The sequence below is a fragment of the Myripristis murdjan genome, chromosome 8 (assembly GCF_902150065.1).
Source record: "Myripristis murdjan chromosome 8, fMyrMur1.1, whole genome shotgun sequence".
Taxonomy (NCBI): domain Eukaryota; kingdom Metazoa; phylum Chordata; class Actinopteri; order Holocentriformes; family Holocentridae; genus Myripristis; species Myripristis murdjan.
In genome coordinates, this window is record NC_043987.1 from 7,197,152 (window position 1) to 7,212,854 (window position 15,703).

Here is a 15,703-nt window from a genome sequence, read left to right on the forward strand (position 1 = left end):
AGTTTAAAACGTGAACGACACATAGAAATGTAAGTGTAATGAACACATTTTCATTTTTCAGATTTTTAATAGACTTGACAACCACTTCATTTTCTTTGTCACAAATTTTGTTTAATTAATCAATTTATTTTGATTCATTACTTTTGTACAGTCAAACAGAGCATTCAAAACTAACTGAGTTGTGCTTATAATGGATGGAGTTCATATTAGGCCACTTATTGACGTGTGAATGTCTGAAAAAAGTACAATCAAGTACATACAACTAATGTGTATCACAGAAACTGCCTTTTTCCTCAGGTGAGTAAGCTATCAATAAATGTGGGTAATTATTTATTTTCCATTTTTATTTCATTCCATCTTTGTCAGATTTGCTTTCATTGTACTCTGTTGTCCCTTGAGCTAATGAAGCAATGAATGGCATCCTACCTAAACATCCATATTCACCAGTCAGCAGAAATACATTCTCATGACATCTTAGTGCAATTATCATTGGGTCGAGAACAGCCATGAAATTATGAATAAAACAAACAGAAGGTACAGACAAGTCACTATTGCAGTACATGTTTGTCAAACCACTGATTTAAAATAACTCCTGATGGTCAGTATGATAGGATCAGCTGGGTGCAGACAGTTAATAAATAAAACATCCATGTAAAGCAATTAAAGGAAAAATTTACAGCTCTACAGTTGCATAATTATATTCAATTAGCAGAGACACAGTTTACAACAGTGCTTTAGAATGAAGATTCCCAAAAATACTTGATGTTAAAAACTCCAAGAATGATACATATTGAACCACAGTCTCCTTTGATGAGATTTTAGATTTTTGTTGTTGGTACAGAGTCACAACATAAGTGTCACAGGATGGGTAATCAAAAGGATCATGCTTTCACATGCTTTTGTTGTGTCGCCTTCTGGTTGAAGCTTAGTGAAGTTTTTCTGTATATTCTGTGGTGAAACCCTGGAACAAAGACCACTGGTGTCCACCTGTACAAGCTCTGGCTTAAGGAGGAAATAGATGACTGTGCCTGGAGTCTATGGATGAATAAATAGCACAAGCTGGATGGTGAAAAAAATAAATATTGTGCGTAAACATGTACACACAAACTGGGTGTTTCAAGTAGGTATGCATTTTCATACAAACTGATTTTTTCTCAGGTACATCCATTATAGTGTTTGCAGACAACTGAATGATGTGACCACGCAATTTAAAAAAAATTACTGAAATCATAAATTTGTGCTCTTCATATTATTAGCAGTTGGGCAGTGAATTAATGAGAGTTGTGTGAGATTGTTAGTGTTAATTAATAAGCAGCTGTATTTTTTTTAAGACGTCTCTGCCTAAGTACAAAAAGCACTACTGCACTTAATTTTGTTAGTCTTATTAAACCTTATTGTTATTAGTGATGATTAGTGGTAGTAGCAGCAGTAGTAGTAGTATTAGTATTAGTATTATTAATATTATTATTGGATATTATTATTATCCGTTTTGAAACTTCGTAGCATATCACAGTAAGGTTAGGGGTAAAGAATAAGTTCTTTTTTACCACACACAGGCATGTCACCTTGGAATGCACAAGCTGCAACTCCACTGACTGGCAGCTCTAATACGAACTAAAATATAAACCAGAAATATCGCATTTCTCAAACAAACACACTGACCTCATTTCCAGTTAACATGAATTTGCAAAAGCTGATGATAAGATGATAAAAGAAGGCTGCAGCTGTAAAGGCCGGCATCCACAGACACATATGCAGATGACACACACAGTATAACAATGTTCTTCTGATGGAAGAACTAAAAGTGTAAATGTTAAAAACACAAGACAGATTAATGAAAATAAAATAAATAATGTGGAGTATTACGCAGGTTTCCTGCTGGCTAGAGGCTGTCCTGTAGGCCACAGATTCAATTCCTTGAGCAAGACGCTGACCCTTAAGTCCCTCGAGGTCAACAGTTCCATAGATTCCCTTAGCAAAGTGCCACTGTTGAGTGAATTCCTCGTTAATACCCTTTTCCAGTTTGGCAGTTTACATGTTTTAATTTCAGTTGAACGACTACATGTTCCTCAATAGGCTGCGACAATTCTGCAACCCTTGGGTTTATGAAAACTTCGCAAAAGCATTTAGATATACTCAAAAATGCATTTTTGGCAACATAAATATGAGGTCACATTTACCATAAATATCTAACTGAGCTGTGGTCCTGGTGGTGAAAGGCATGCATGTGTGCATGTGTATCGGACGGATCAGCACTAAAACAGACTCCATGAGTGATGTGGGCGGTAAACCCTCTGCTTCCCCCCAGCAGCCAGGGCTGTGATGGAGCTGGCTAGCGTTTGCTGTGCATCGGCTTGCTCAGTCCCATGACTTTGAAGGTGGTGTTGGTGATCTTCTCATAGAGAAGGAACATGAGAGCGGCAGTCAGCACCGTCTGCAGCAGCTTGGCCTCCAGGCCTTTAAACAGACCCAGCACACCAAACTTCCTACAGCACAGCACGGCACGGGGGTTAAAACACAAGAAACACATTAGAGTCAGTATATGAAACACTGAGAGTCTTACTCATGCAACCTGAATACCATAAACCACACACACACACACACACACACACACATACACACACACACACATACACACACACACACACAGGAGGCACATGGAAGAAGTGCATGACTACGGATATGATACATATTGTAATCACAATTATAATTAGGGCTGAACAATACTGTGAAAAAAAAAAAAAAATATATATATATATATAATGGTGATTAAGTTTAACTGATGTTGCAATTGTGGTATGATTAACAAGTTTAGTAGGAAGGATAATTTTTGCATTACTATTTACATTTTCACTAAAAATTCTATCAAAATGATGGTGTGATTTTTGTGGTCCAGGGTATCTCTGTAGCACTGTACAACTTTATTTACAACAATGTTTTGTCACACACTTTACCTTGCCTAACTAAAAAAACTGCAGCTCATAGGATTTGGATATTGCACTTGGACATATTGCAATTATGGTAATATCTTGATTAAGTGTTTATCCCTAATTATAATTTGAAAAACAAGTTATTTTACTACATTTTTTGCATCTTATGTCAATATTTTGACTCTTTTACTGCTGTTGGCATTCTAAATTAAATCCAGTGGCAATATGCACAATTACTGATGCAGGCACTAAAATTGTGCTATAAAAATTAAACACAATTAACTGCAACTGTAGTTGATGACAGACCTGTATTTAAAATTAAAAATAATATAATGTCACACAGGGCTGTCATGACATCAGATTTTCTCTGCATGATTATCATGGCCAAAATAATTCCCAATGACAATGTTATTGCAAAAGCTATGTGAACTTTGAAAGATAAATAAATAAACTACATTCTCTCATCAGTCAAATTCATCTTAAACTTACACTCAATATACCACAATATATCATCAAATAAAAGACTAATGACTAAAAAATACTAGAAGACTCTACTGAAAGAGAAGTAAAAAGCACACTTCCTATCTACAGTGGTAGAAGGTACTGATCAATATTATTTTGTTTTATACTAGATGTACTTGTTTTACAATATTATGTCTTTTCTTGAATATAATCACAATACTGCAGAGGCTGAATATCACAGTCATAATTAAGAAACATATTTTTTCATATAGGGCATGTGGGTGGTCGTGGTATGTGTGTGTGTGCATGTGTGTGCACCCACCTCACTCTATTGACCAGCAGACACTTGATAGTCCTCAGGCTGGTCAGCAGTTGTGATTGGTCTGTTGGCTCTTTAAGCTGACCAAACTACAGTAGCAAAAAAGGCAAAAAACATTAAATTAGCTTCAGATATCTAGCAATTTTTATTTTATCCTCACAAACTCTAAATCAAAACATTGCAAATTGATCTACACCATAGCTCTGACATTTTAAACGCATGCACACAACCTACTCACCCTAAGGATGGACTGTACAGTCTGCAGTGGGTATGTGACGACGGTGGCAACAGCCTTGGCGACGGCACCAATCAGGAAGGCCTCCAGAGATGACAGCTTTTGGATAAACAAGGAAAATAATGACATTCTTCATAAAGACACTGCCACCATTCCTACTCCTCTGAGGAAATCTTTTTCCAGGGTTTTTCAAGGACATATTCAGTAACTTATACAGTCAGTGTATGAAATTACACGTTAGTGAGTGAATGAGCTTCGTTCATATTTGATATGTGATCCACAGTTTAGAGTAGGTGTAATTTTTGTCAGTAAAAGAGTGGCAGCTTAAAGGATGGTGAAGCAAGCTTGTCACCAGGAGGGTCGCTGGGTTCAAATCCCCACACTGGCTGGGAATTGGGAAAGCAAATGAGCAATGTCCTTATGCAACCCACCTAACCACAGTTGCTCCCATGGAGCTGCTTAGTGGCCAACCAGAGGAGGACTGTGGTTTTACTGGGGAACGTGAATATGTGAAAAATTGCAATACCGAAACAGCATGGTGTAAAAAAAAATTGCAAGAATGTCCAGAAAATGGCAATATTCCCTGATTTTGCTATGATTATAAATAATGTCTCTCTACTGCTTAAGCCACACAAAAATCATGTGACTGGGATTACAAATTCTCTACATATCGGGTGTGTACTCAGCCATATGATGGGATGATCTGGTATAATTTCACTATTTTATATTTCCCACCTCACCGCTTAAAAGGCATGGATGAATCTAAATTTTCCAAGTGACAAATACCTTCCCACATTGTTTTTAACCAAGTCCTGACTGCCTTTCATTCCTCCAACCTCTTTCCCAGGCTTTCCTTCCATCCCTCTCCCTCTATCTGTTTTTTTTAATCTCACACCATTGACTTCTCCCCTCGGTGTTGAGCTCATTTTTCCTCTCCTTACTTGTCTCCATCTTTCCACCCCTCCTGTCTCTTTCTGTCTGTGTCTCACCTCTTTGTAAACCCCTCTCCTCAGCTGTCTCTTCAGGCCTTCGTAGATCATGAACTGGATGGCGGGGTTCAGCACCAGCAGCAGGGATGGGAAGGTCCCGTTCCACAGCGCTCCCAGCCCCTCGTGGCGGATAATCTGCACAAACGCGTCTGCAAAACAGAACAAATAAGAAGTTAGAGGGTGAAATGAAACAGAAAGAAAGAGGAAAAAGACAACTCAAGAGCATCATGACACAAAAAACAGCCAGTTATTGGGAGTGTGTGCTTGTGTGCACCAACTGAGTAACTCAACAAACACTTTCCAACTCAGGCAATGATGACTTACCCAGTATGCCGGAGTAGTTTGTGGGACGGATGTCTGCGTTGCGAAAGTTTGAACCCTGCAGCTTCAGCCTGGTGTTGACCACCCACAGAGGAGTGGTGACCAGTACATTCACAATACCTAGAGAGAGAGAGAATGAGTTGAATTAGATTAAAAAGTCATCTCTGGAGCCATAAACAAGGCTCAGGGTTCAGGCAGCGTGTGTACACCTCTCGAGAACACATTAAATGTGCACAGTGCAAAACTGCCAAGGGTCAACTGATTTTTTTTCAAATTGAAACAGACTATATTACAAACAAAATACACCCAAAACAAACAAACAAAACAATATGCCATGCATTTTCACCATCAATGTTCTTTGCAACACCAAGAGTCAACTGAAGTGAGTACCCTTTAGACTGTTAAAAAACATGGAATAAGCAAGTAATCTAATGTAGTCTCAAACATGAAATTACATGCTCATTCCACTATTGACAATTTCGCACAGTGCACCTTAACATTTTTGACACTGCTGATATATGCAGAAGTGTTAGTAATCTAATTTGCTGGGCTGTGAAAGGATAGGGTGCTAGGGTGCTTTTTCCAAGGCAGCAATCATAATATAATTTGATATTAAAAAATATATAATTTGATATAAACTGATATAAAGTCTTTAATTGCTTTGCTACAACAGGCAAACACCCACTACTGTTTGAAATTCCCATTACCAAATGTTGTCATAATCATAATTAAATTTAACAAATTGTCCAGCCCCACAAGAAAAGTTTTTTTTGTGTGTGAAAGAACAAACCACATTTCACCATGTTGTGCAAGAACTCCACAGTAAACGGTTCCCTTCAAATAGGCTATTTTTGTCGAGGGAGCGGTTTGACTAGCTGGTTAATCATGGGATGATACAGGAAAAACCCATACATAGAGGAAAACCACAGAGGGACAGAGACAGAAAGTGGCTCCAGCTGAAGATAAGACATCTTCAACTAGGAGTGTCCAGGGCAGCACTCAAAAACTCGACGTGCAGTTTGGAACAGACACGCTCCTGCGGTGAACCACTGAAAATAACTGCAAAAAAAACGGTGCGAGTTCAATAAATGTGCTCTGGAATCACAGCCTTAGTAGAGCTGAGTGTTCAAGCAGGGGGTTTGATTCTCAAGGCAATCCCATGGTAAAAAATCTCTGCACTCACGGCACTCTGAGGTGCTAAAGCAAGGCTGTTAGGAGGAGGACAACCCCTGCTCACCTGCAGCGATGCCTATAGTTAAGTCTGTGCTGGGTGCCGCCTTCTGCCCCCTCACCCAGCTGGCCTTCAGGCTGTGGAAGCAGTAGAAGTAGACAAAGTTGGAGCAGCACAGGCTGCAGATGACAGGGAACCAACCTCGGTAAGGAGCAAGTCTGCAGGGGGACAGGAAAAAGAGCAACACAGTTTAGGGCACAATCTTCAACTGCCATATCACTGACGGGTTCATTTGTTTTCTCTGCATTTCCATGCACCATCTCTAATGCACAAACTGAATGATGTAATTGTACAGTCAAATCAAGGATGCTATCAAACCCTTGGCAAATACATTATAGCCATAAACAATGATGGGTTTTATTACATAAGATGGTTTTCATCTTTATCAAGAAGCAAATTATAAGAGAAAAAGGACTGGTCTCTAACCAAGGTTTCCATGTGATTAAAAAACAAACAAACTAACAATAAAGTTGGCATTTTTCACCATAAAGCACCACCATCTCTAAGTAAACACCCTTATCAGAGTTTATACTTACAATCTTCAGTCTGACCTCTGTGCATATGGCCTCTAGTCAGGCAGAGGCACATTATTTATAACTTAAAGAACATTACATATGAAATTTGGTAGCCCTTTCCAAGATGAGGCTTATCTAGCTTATTACAGCATTTTTTTAAATGTCATATCATAAGTATCACCTGTGTTTACCCTCCTATTTCATGTCAGAATGGCTGCTGTGAAAAAGGTCAGCCGACGTCCAGGAATTCCCACTGACTGCCTTTGTGTGTGAACCGGGTTAAAATCTGATTTATTAGAATTATTTTACTCACAGTCCCTCTTCCTTGACAATCTCTGCCAGAATGGCTGGTGTTGACTTGGCCTTCCTCTTCTCATCCACTAAAAACACATTTTTGTTAAAAAAAAACAACATGATTATAACTATAACTATTTCTATTACTAATGCTGCTATTGTAACTACTATTAATTACCTTGAAGTCTCAGTCGAGCAGTATCAAGGGGGAAGAATACCGTCATTGCAGTTGCACTTCCCTGAAAAACATTCAGTGTTCATTCATGTGACCCTATCAGTCATGAACACAGACCGTTGTCTTTCCCATGGAGAAAACAACCTACCATACTCCGTTCAAAAATCTAACCATTTGTTCATCGGCAGCGAAACACACCACATAAAATATATCTCGAAACATTTCCTGAACCAGCAAGAGTCAATGTTCATTTCGGCATACAGATCATTCAACAAGCTGCTCAAATGTCAATAACAGCTCAACTTTTAGGATTTGATGCTCCCACTCGCTACTGTCCTCAGGTGGGTATTATACAGGGGTATGTGCGTCTTGGTGAATTATACACATGCCGAATTGAAAAATGGATCATAACGAGTGAGGAGGAAAGAGCTTGAGCTGCATGTAAACAGTATGTAACGGCAGCACTGCAGAAAACCACTGCCACATATGTTTTTATAGTGGTTTTGTCTACCTTTCCCCTAGCTCATAAGACATAAATAGGACTGTGGAATCATGTGTCACTTGTCAATTATAGCCGAGAACTAACATAGTAGCAGCACCTAAATGATAACCAACCAAAGACAGACAACTCTCAGCATCTCCAAATAATAATTCAAAATAGTGGCAGCCTCACGGTGAGAAATTAAACCAAAAAGTTCACTTACTACCGCTCCCGCCACGGCACGAACCAAAGTCTCGTACGAGAAAACCTCGTAAAACCTGAAGTTCTCGGTGCTCATTTTAAACGGGGTATCTACTTCTAAGCTAGCAAGTTTTTGTTTTAATTGCTTGACCAGAACAGTCGTCAGAAGCGTTCACTCTGTGCAGCTACAGCCACCGATACGAAAATGAGTTAGTTTCGTTCTCAGTGCCCAGCTTGCACAGTCCATGCAGACTTCCTGGTTGACCTGCAAACGTTCTTCTTCTTTAGTTTTTGACGGCTCACAACCAGGTTTATCGGTGCATATCGCCACCTGCTGTACCAGAGTGTATATCATCGTACTGTAGTGTAGGAACATAATCTAGACACTAAACATTTAAATTTTATTAATTAACCATGCTTATATTGTCTATAGTGTAATAGAATGCGCTCTTCTATATTTTCTTTAACTTTACAAACTTGACACGCATGGTTAATGAAGTCGGTATCCTACAGTCAACCGAGGCCTCTTCTCATTTCTCTATTTCTTGCCTCCTGTAACATTTGCCCCATTCCCCAGCAACACAACAATTTGTTCATACATTTTTTTTGTTTAGTTTTTTTTGGTTTGTTTGTTTGTTTTTTATTGTGTTATACTATTGTGGTATAATATCTGTGTAAAGTGATTAGCTGATTTCTTTTTCACTGTAATGACAAATGCCGTGCACACTGTGAGCAGTCTGGTACATGTAATTAACTAGTTGAACAGTTTTATTAGATAATTACCTATTTTGCTATTTATGATCGTTTTAGTAAACCGTTGATAACTGTGTTATCTTTGTGGTTTTATTGGACAATTTACCTATTTTACTATTTGTTGTAAGCCTAGAAACATTTTGATGAATGTATAATTATTGTCCAAGTAATTGTTGTTGCTATGATTATTCTGTGAAATATTGTGAACAGTTGGCACTCCACCTTAAAATAATCAGCAAACAACTGACTTGACTTATGACTCTTTTATTATTTCAGAATTTCTAACACGTCTCCCCTCAAGTCAGTGTTATATGCATGTAACATATAGCCAGTGGGTTGTGTTTGTGTTTGTAGCTGTAATTTTGTCATAATTGCTTGTTTTGTGTTCTTCACTTCCAACCTGTGGAAGTAGAGGATATTCCAGAGAGCCTTTCAGCACAGCAGTTGTGGGTGTTTACAACACAGTCATAAATGAGCAGGAAAATGAGGATGACAACAGTGACACCAATCTCTTTTACCTACGTCTCTGTTCACCAAAAGAACTACCTGGGTATATTCCCAATGTGTAATGTGCTTTAGAGCAACATATTGCATTATATGCCACCACAAAACAGGAAAACCAAACTGTCATGCTGAAAAATGGTTTGACAATGAAAACAACAATCCTGAGTAAACAAAGAAGACTCAGACCTGTGTCTTTTCTTAGAAAAATGCACATCGCTGCAAGGGAGATATAAAGAACACACTGAAGAGAGCAGGCTGGGTGATGATCATGTACATGTTGAGCGTGAAACAAGAGGAAAACAGACCATACTACAGAGGGATGGATTTAAAGCAACTCCAGCACAACTGGAAGAGCAAATAATACAGCCAACCCTTCTCACCACCCCAGCTAAAAATACCAAGATTAAGCAAAAACAACAAGGTAATATCCCCTGAAAAAGTTTCATTAAATAAATACTTGAGCAAATTAATGTCCTCCATAATGTTCATCCAGTGCCTCCCTGTACACAGAAACACATAGAAAGTCACCGAGAAACATAACTCTAACACTCTGACACCCAAGTCAGCAACACTGAGAGTAATGTCTGCAGCAATGAAAACCTAACCTCTGAATTTATCACCATTTGCACAAGTATTGAATGATGTTTAAATTTTTTGTCTGAAGACATGTTCTGGGCAAATACCAGTTTCATCTTGGGTACTTTGCTGCTCTCTGTATCAAGTCCAAGGATATCCTGTCCCAGAAAGCTGCAGCAGTGTCGAGGCTACTGCAGAGGATGTTTGTATTGCACCTCCATCACCATTTGCCACCTCGTGGTCCCAGCAACCAGAGGAGATTCAGCTCTGACAGCATCTGCCACCGGTGGGGCCTGCATCTGTCTCTTGTCCCCAACAGAGTGGAGGCCATGAGGCCACTGGACGCTCCCAGTCACTCCTGCCTTGATGGCAAGTTGTTGGAGGGTGATCATGTCAAATGAGAAAACACACTTTAACTTCCCCAAAAAAGAGCGGGTTTCTCTTAACCCAGAAAAATTGTATGAATCCATTTGTCTGAGATGTTTAGGGTTAGGGTCAGGGTTAGTACACACAACTTTGTACATTTTAAAAAAACATGCCCTCTACCTTTTGATTCTACACTGAAAAATGTGACAATTTGGAGGCAATCTGTGAGCCACATCAATCTGTGGGATATAAACTGTGTGTATATAGACACAAATTCACCTGCATGATGTATGTAAATGTATGTTAACATGTGAGGTGAAGCAGAAAGGCAGAACACGAGCACCACAAAACTCTTCCTTTGATACAGATTTAAAAAAAAAAAATAGTATTACTTAAAAATGTAATGAATGAGCCTAAAATAAATAACCATGTCATCAATAACAATATATTCTTCTCAGTATTAACAGAAGTTGTTTTTAGCTAGCCTTATATTTTAAGCTTGCATATTAAAGTGCTGCTCAGCTTCCAGGTGTGAAAGCGTGTCACTGTACGACTGCAAAGCAGCTGGCTGCTGAAATATGAGTGTGCATGCTCAACATGCGTCTCTTACAAACATAACAGTTAAAATACATTCAAATAAAGACCAACAGTGGGCTAGGGAGCAGCATCAGTCCCCAGCCCATTCACTCAGCCACTCCTGACACTGCCTCCTCTGCTCCTCGCTCTCCTCCTCACACCTCTGTCCCCTCCTCCCCTTCCTCCGCGCCTCCCTCTCCCTCCTCTCCCTCTCCTCTGCCTCCTCTCTGCTCTTCCTCTCCTCCTCGGCCCGGCACTCCAGCAGAGCGTCCACCGTGGCCTCCAGTGTCCGCAGTGACCGCTGCGGAAGCCATTTGGCATCCACAGTGGGAAGAAAGGGGTCTCCGGCCTGAACGAGCAGGGACTGGGGCTCCAGGGGAATGTGGAGGAGGTGTGCGTGCAGCATCATACGGTACGGGGCGTCATCTGCTCCTAAGCTGTAGGTGAAGTCTCCGACAATGGGGTGACCCATTGCAATGCAGTGGACCCTTAACTGGTGGGTGCGGCCTGAGGAAAGAAAAGAGCTTTGCAGATTAGCAGGACAGCAACTAACAACTTTTTCATTGTTGATGAGTCTAGCAATTATCTTTTCTACCTGATGAATCATTTTGTCTATCAAAAGTCAAAAATGCACGTCAGAAGTTAGCAGAGCACAAGGCAATGTCTTGAAATTGCTTCTTTAGTGTGACCAGCAGCCAAAAAACAACAAAGGTTTGATTTTATAATGACATGAAACCAAAAAAAAAAAAAAAAAAAAAAAAAAAAGCAAGCAAATCTTGATATATGTAAAGCTGTAACTAGAAAATAGACCACTGGCGATAAGTGACACCCACTCAAAACAATTTCTGGCAAAACGAATATTTCTGAAATATTGTTTGAAAAATTCCAAGTAGCTCCTTTCCCTCAGAATTGATTAGTTTTGATTTCCTTCATATGAAAGGATGTAGATGGCTGTAGTTACCAGTGAGCGGCTGCAGCAGCAGCTTGGTGGCACGATCTCCATCGTACTCCCCGTACTCCAGTACTGTCACCTCTGTCTGACAAGGCTTAGGGTTCTCACAACCTGAGGGGAGGAGGAGAATTTTCCTTCTAACTGGTCAAATGAATTTAATACAAAACTTAAGAAATGCTGCAAAAAACATATCCACAAGTGGGAAAAGTCTGATTTGTGTTGTAAGTTGTTATTGTTCATCAGCATCATTCATGCTATCATCCAAAGACAAAAACAAGAATGTGTGCTTATATATTCTGAATATATTCTATATATTCTAATGAACCAAGTAATGGCTGCAACATATCCACTGCATGGCAGCAGGTGGGACTTTTCTAGGAGGTTGTGGTAAACAAATATTACAAACTCTACATTTCAAAATATGAAAGGCCATTTTTGAACTGTGTGCGATTACAATGAAACCACTCAGTGAGACGATGATACCAAGCCTGCCTTATGCAGAAATGAATAGATGCTTCCATCACTGATTAGCACAGGATTTCTTTAGTGACCAAAAAAAATATGCTTTGAGTGAGCAAAATGTTTTTGAGAACATTTTACACAAATTCTGGCATTTTCACGCAGCAATAATTAATTTGATACATTTTCATTAGAAAAGAAAAATACAAGGATGGAAACACAGCTCTTCTGTTCATATGTGATGCATGAGCCACACACTGTCCTACATGTAGAGGCTGTTCCCACCTGGTATTAACAACCGTCCTGAGAAATCCAAATACAAGTGGACAGCTGTCAGTCAGTCCTTCTTCCATGCAAAAAAATAAAAATGAAATGGCATTGAACAGGCAGCAGGTATTTAACAAAAAGGGACATCCTTGCTCACTCCAGCCTCATTTTACTGCGCTGTCCATCACTGAAAACGCATTTTAAATCTGTTCCATGCTCAACCCAATCAAGTTCAGGCTCAGATTATTTAATTATTCCAGTAGGTCTGAGAGGGTTCTACACTTAGGTGGATAAATCGACCTGTAATATTTCTGTGGTATTCCTGTAGTGACTGCAATGAGCAACGCACGGCCGCCTATAGTATTTCTGTATTATTCCTACAGTAACTTTGTCACATCTAGGGCTAGAAAGAATGTGTTTAGTCACGCCAGGGCACAAAATTTAAGAGCTGCCGCTGCTTTTGACTTTTATATGGAAGAAAAAACCCTGCATGTTGTCAATACATATTTGAAAGACCCCCCCAAATTTCTTGCATCATGTTTTTAACGGAGCTCATGTCTTATTACAGGGAGTTTTTATTCATTAGCCAGCTGCTTTAGAGCCAACCTGCACGTTGTTTGCATTTAACCAATCAGCTGACAGTGCAGCTGGGCTGGGCAGAGTCAGGTCAGATATTTTTTCTATAAGGAAAGTGTTGGTCTGGTCGGCATCGGGTGTTGGGCTGGACGTCAGGTTAGTAGGCGGTCCTTCAATCCATCCTGGGACGTGTCTGTTTACACCTCTAATGTGATGCAGACACAAGTGTCCCAGGCCACCTCCGAATGCGTCCTGAGATCCAATCACTAAGGACGCACTGAGGACGCATTGCTGCTGTTTACACCTGTACAATGAGGTGTCAGCTTGTGTTTGAATTTCTCAGGACGGATGTTAATACCAGGTGGCAACAGGCCCATACTGGCTGTAACTGTATGCACTTCCCTGTACTAACATCACAAACAACAGTCCTCTCCATTCACTAGACTCTGAAACACACACACACACACACACACACACACACACACACACACACACACACACACACACAGAGCTAGCTGTGGTTGCGTTCCTATACCTTCTGTTCCCTCGATACACATCATGTGTGTTTTGCCCTCTGAGGAGTTCTTGCCAATGGGGAAGTCTAGCGTTTGGGTCTCCTCTTCCACCCAGCCACGCACCTGGAAAACAACAACATTGGTGAGGAACCCTGTTCTTTTATCTTATTTTATCAAACACAAGAGAAAGAAGCAGAGACCAAGCAACTGACACAATAATAGCTAGATGTAGGCCTAGATATTGTGTTAATTAATTATTTATTGGAGACAGAGAAAATAGCACAGAAAGCAGATTTGCCATCTTCTTCTGACTGAACTGTACAGTGTGTGAGAGTGTGTGTGTGTGTGTGCGTGTGTGTTTCCTCACCAGGGCCAGGTAGGCCTTGGTGACTGTGCGGTCCTTGAAGCAGCGGTAAGCCCGGCCAGCAGCGGCCTTGTTCAGGGCGACACACAGCGCCCCGCTGGTGGAGAAATCCAGCTGGTGACAGAACCTGGTGGTGGGACAGGAAAACTGTGGGTCCATTTCTCATCAACACTTCACCGTGAAGATTAAATTAAAGTCACCCAGACACGTCCCAGTGAACGTGTTGTACCCGTCATTCACGTGATTCTGACCTGAATCCGTAGTAGGTGTCGGGGTCGGCCAGCTGGGGGAAGCGGTGTCTGAGCTGTGCCTGTACGGTGAGTTTCTCGTACCACATCTTGCTGTCGATGCGGATGTCCCAGTGCTTGTCCACCACGATGTAGTCGCCGCTCTGGTGCAGCACACACAGATTCTCCAGGCTGGCAGGCTCAGTGGCTGCCATCTTCACTGATGAACGGCGGTGGAAAAAGCACTCAAATCCTTTGCTTAAGCAGAACAAGCAAATGAAAAATATTCAAGTCCTGCATGCTGATGGCTAGTTTAGACTTTATTAAAGTTTATGTTGTGCATGTAAAACCTTATTCTGCACAACAACTAGGGCTGGTAACTATAGCCGACAGATTAATGTGAACAAAGTGAATGTAAAAGCATAAAGTCTGACAAAATGGACATAAATAAAGTGTAAAGTACTGGAATAAATGCACTTGGTTACACTCCACCTCATGGAAACACAAGATAGCTGTCTTCTGGACATATTAATGTAGGCATGTGTACATGTGTGGCCCTGAGACAGTGTTCTCTACAGATTACTCAGCTAGTTCGGGATACTTTATTTTTAAATATAGAGAAATTTAAGTTTTGGTTGCAGAGACGCTTGAGAATGAATGTTAACTATGTCAAACGAGGCTGTGGACCAGCTCCAGTGATGATTCACTGAAGCGACTGAGTTGTAACACATCAACATGTCCACAAAAGCTGTCAGACAGAAAACAAACCACAAATACGCGACTTTCTTCCACTACATGCAACTGGCGCTACGTGACAAAACGACAACAGCCCCGCCGTCGTTAACCTGAGGAGACACCCAACCGTCTCAGCAGCTCGGGTTAGCATGTTAGCACGGCTAGCTGTCTGTGAATGAGTTCAAAGTAACTCTGCTCTGTGGAGAAAACTACACTCCCTCTGCCGTGAGTTACGGTGTGTGGCATTTACCTTTAGAGACGAAACACACCGCACACAAACACACAATCACATGGAAACAACACCTTCTAACTGCCGGGGAGAGTCGCGCGCATGCGTAGTAAAAATACGGAAGCCGCCGGGAAGGCAGGCCAAACTACTGCCCAGCTGCAACTAAAACGGCGTAAGATGAATTATAAATAATGACTATTATGACTATTGAATACACCAATAAAAGTATACGTAACATAGTCCATGCGTTGTACAGGTATTGACTGGCAGAAGTAATGGCTATTACCATATAAATCATGTTTTACCAATTACATTAAAGAGGTACACATCACATTTTTACACAATATATAGCCAACAAAGCTATATTTCTTCTAACTTTTTACATATTGAAAACAAATGTACGTTTTTGCAGTGATGAACCTGAGTCTTTAATTTTCTGAGTCTTTAATTA

At 40.5% G+C, this 15,703-nt stretch overlaps 2 protein-coding genes across 3 annotated transcripts; both read right to left on the reverse strand.

Moving 5' to 3' along the window:
* Positions 1-89: 89 nt before the first annotated feature.
* On the reverse strand, positions 90-8,436 carry slc25a17 (solute carrier family 25 member 17). Its single transcript, XM_030058824.1, has 9 exons — positions 8,176-8,436; positions 7,475-7,535; positions 7,316-7,382; positions 6,494-6,645; positions 5,260-5,376; positions 4,936-5,084; positions 3,950-4,045; positions 3,715-3,800; positions 90-2,486 (listed from the first exon to the last, which is right to left on the reverse strand). The coding sequence occupies exons 1-9, from the start codon at positions 8,248-8,250 to the stop codon at positions 2,333-2,335; spliced, it is 957 nt and encodes a 318-aa protein (XP_029914684.1). The 5' UTR covers positions 8,251-8,436; the 3' UTR covers positions 90-2,332.
* A 718-nt stretch (positions 8,437-9,154) lies between these two features.
* On the reverse strand, positions 9,155-15,398 carry rpusd1 (RNA pseudouridine synthase domain containing 1). 2 transcript variants are annotated; one of them, XM_030058995.1, is made up of 6 exons: positions 15,274-15,398; positions 14,313-14,546; positions 14,065-14,188; positions 13,718-13,820; positions 11,890-11,991; positions 9,155-11,435 (listed from the first exon to the last, which is right to left on the reverse strand). In XM_030058995.1, exons 2-6 carry the CDS (start codon positions 14,501-14,503, stop codon positions 11,020-11,022), a joined length of 936 nt encoding a protein of 311 aa, XP_029914855.1. In that variant the 5' UTR covers positions 14,504-14,546; positions 15,274-15,398; the 3' UTR covers positions 9,155-11,019. The 2 variants fall into 2 exon arrangements, with proteins under 2 accessions (XP_029914855.1, XP_029914856.1); XM_030058996.1 differs by having other exon boundaries at positions 14,313-14,508; positions 15,274-15,376.
* Between the last annotated feature and the right edge of the window lie 305 nt (positions 15,399-15,703).

Bases quoted from the DNA above. Each gene is read 5' to 3' on its own strand.
- slc25a17 (XM_030058824.1), bottom strand. From the start codon at position 8,250: ATGAGCACCGAGAACTTCAGGTTTTACGAGGTTTTCTCGTACGAGACT. The intron at 7,383-7,474 runs GTAATTAATAGT...ATGTGTTTTTAG, and splicing joins TGCTCGACTGAGACTTCAAG to TGGATGAGAAGAGGAAGGCC. The intron at 3,801-3,949 runs GTGAGTAGGTTG...TTGCTACTGTAG, and splicing joins CTGTACAGTCCATCCTTAGG to TTTGGTCAGCTTAAAGAGCC.
- rpusd1 (XM_030058995.1), bottom strand. From the start codon at position 14,503: ATGGCAGCCACTGAGCCTGCCAGCCTGGAGAATCTGTGTGTGCTGCAC. The intron at 14,189-14,312 runs GTCAGAATCACG...TCCCACCACCAG, and splicing joins GACACCTACTACGGATTCAG to GTTCTGTCACCAGCTGGATT. The intron at 13,821-14,064 runs GTGAGGAAACAC...GTTGTTTTCCAG, and splicing joins CCAAGGCCTACCTGGCCCTG to GTGCGTGGCTGGGTGGAAGA.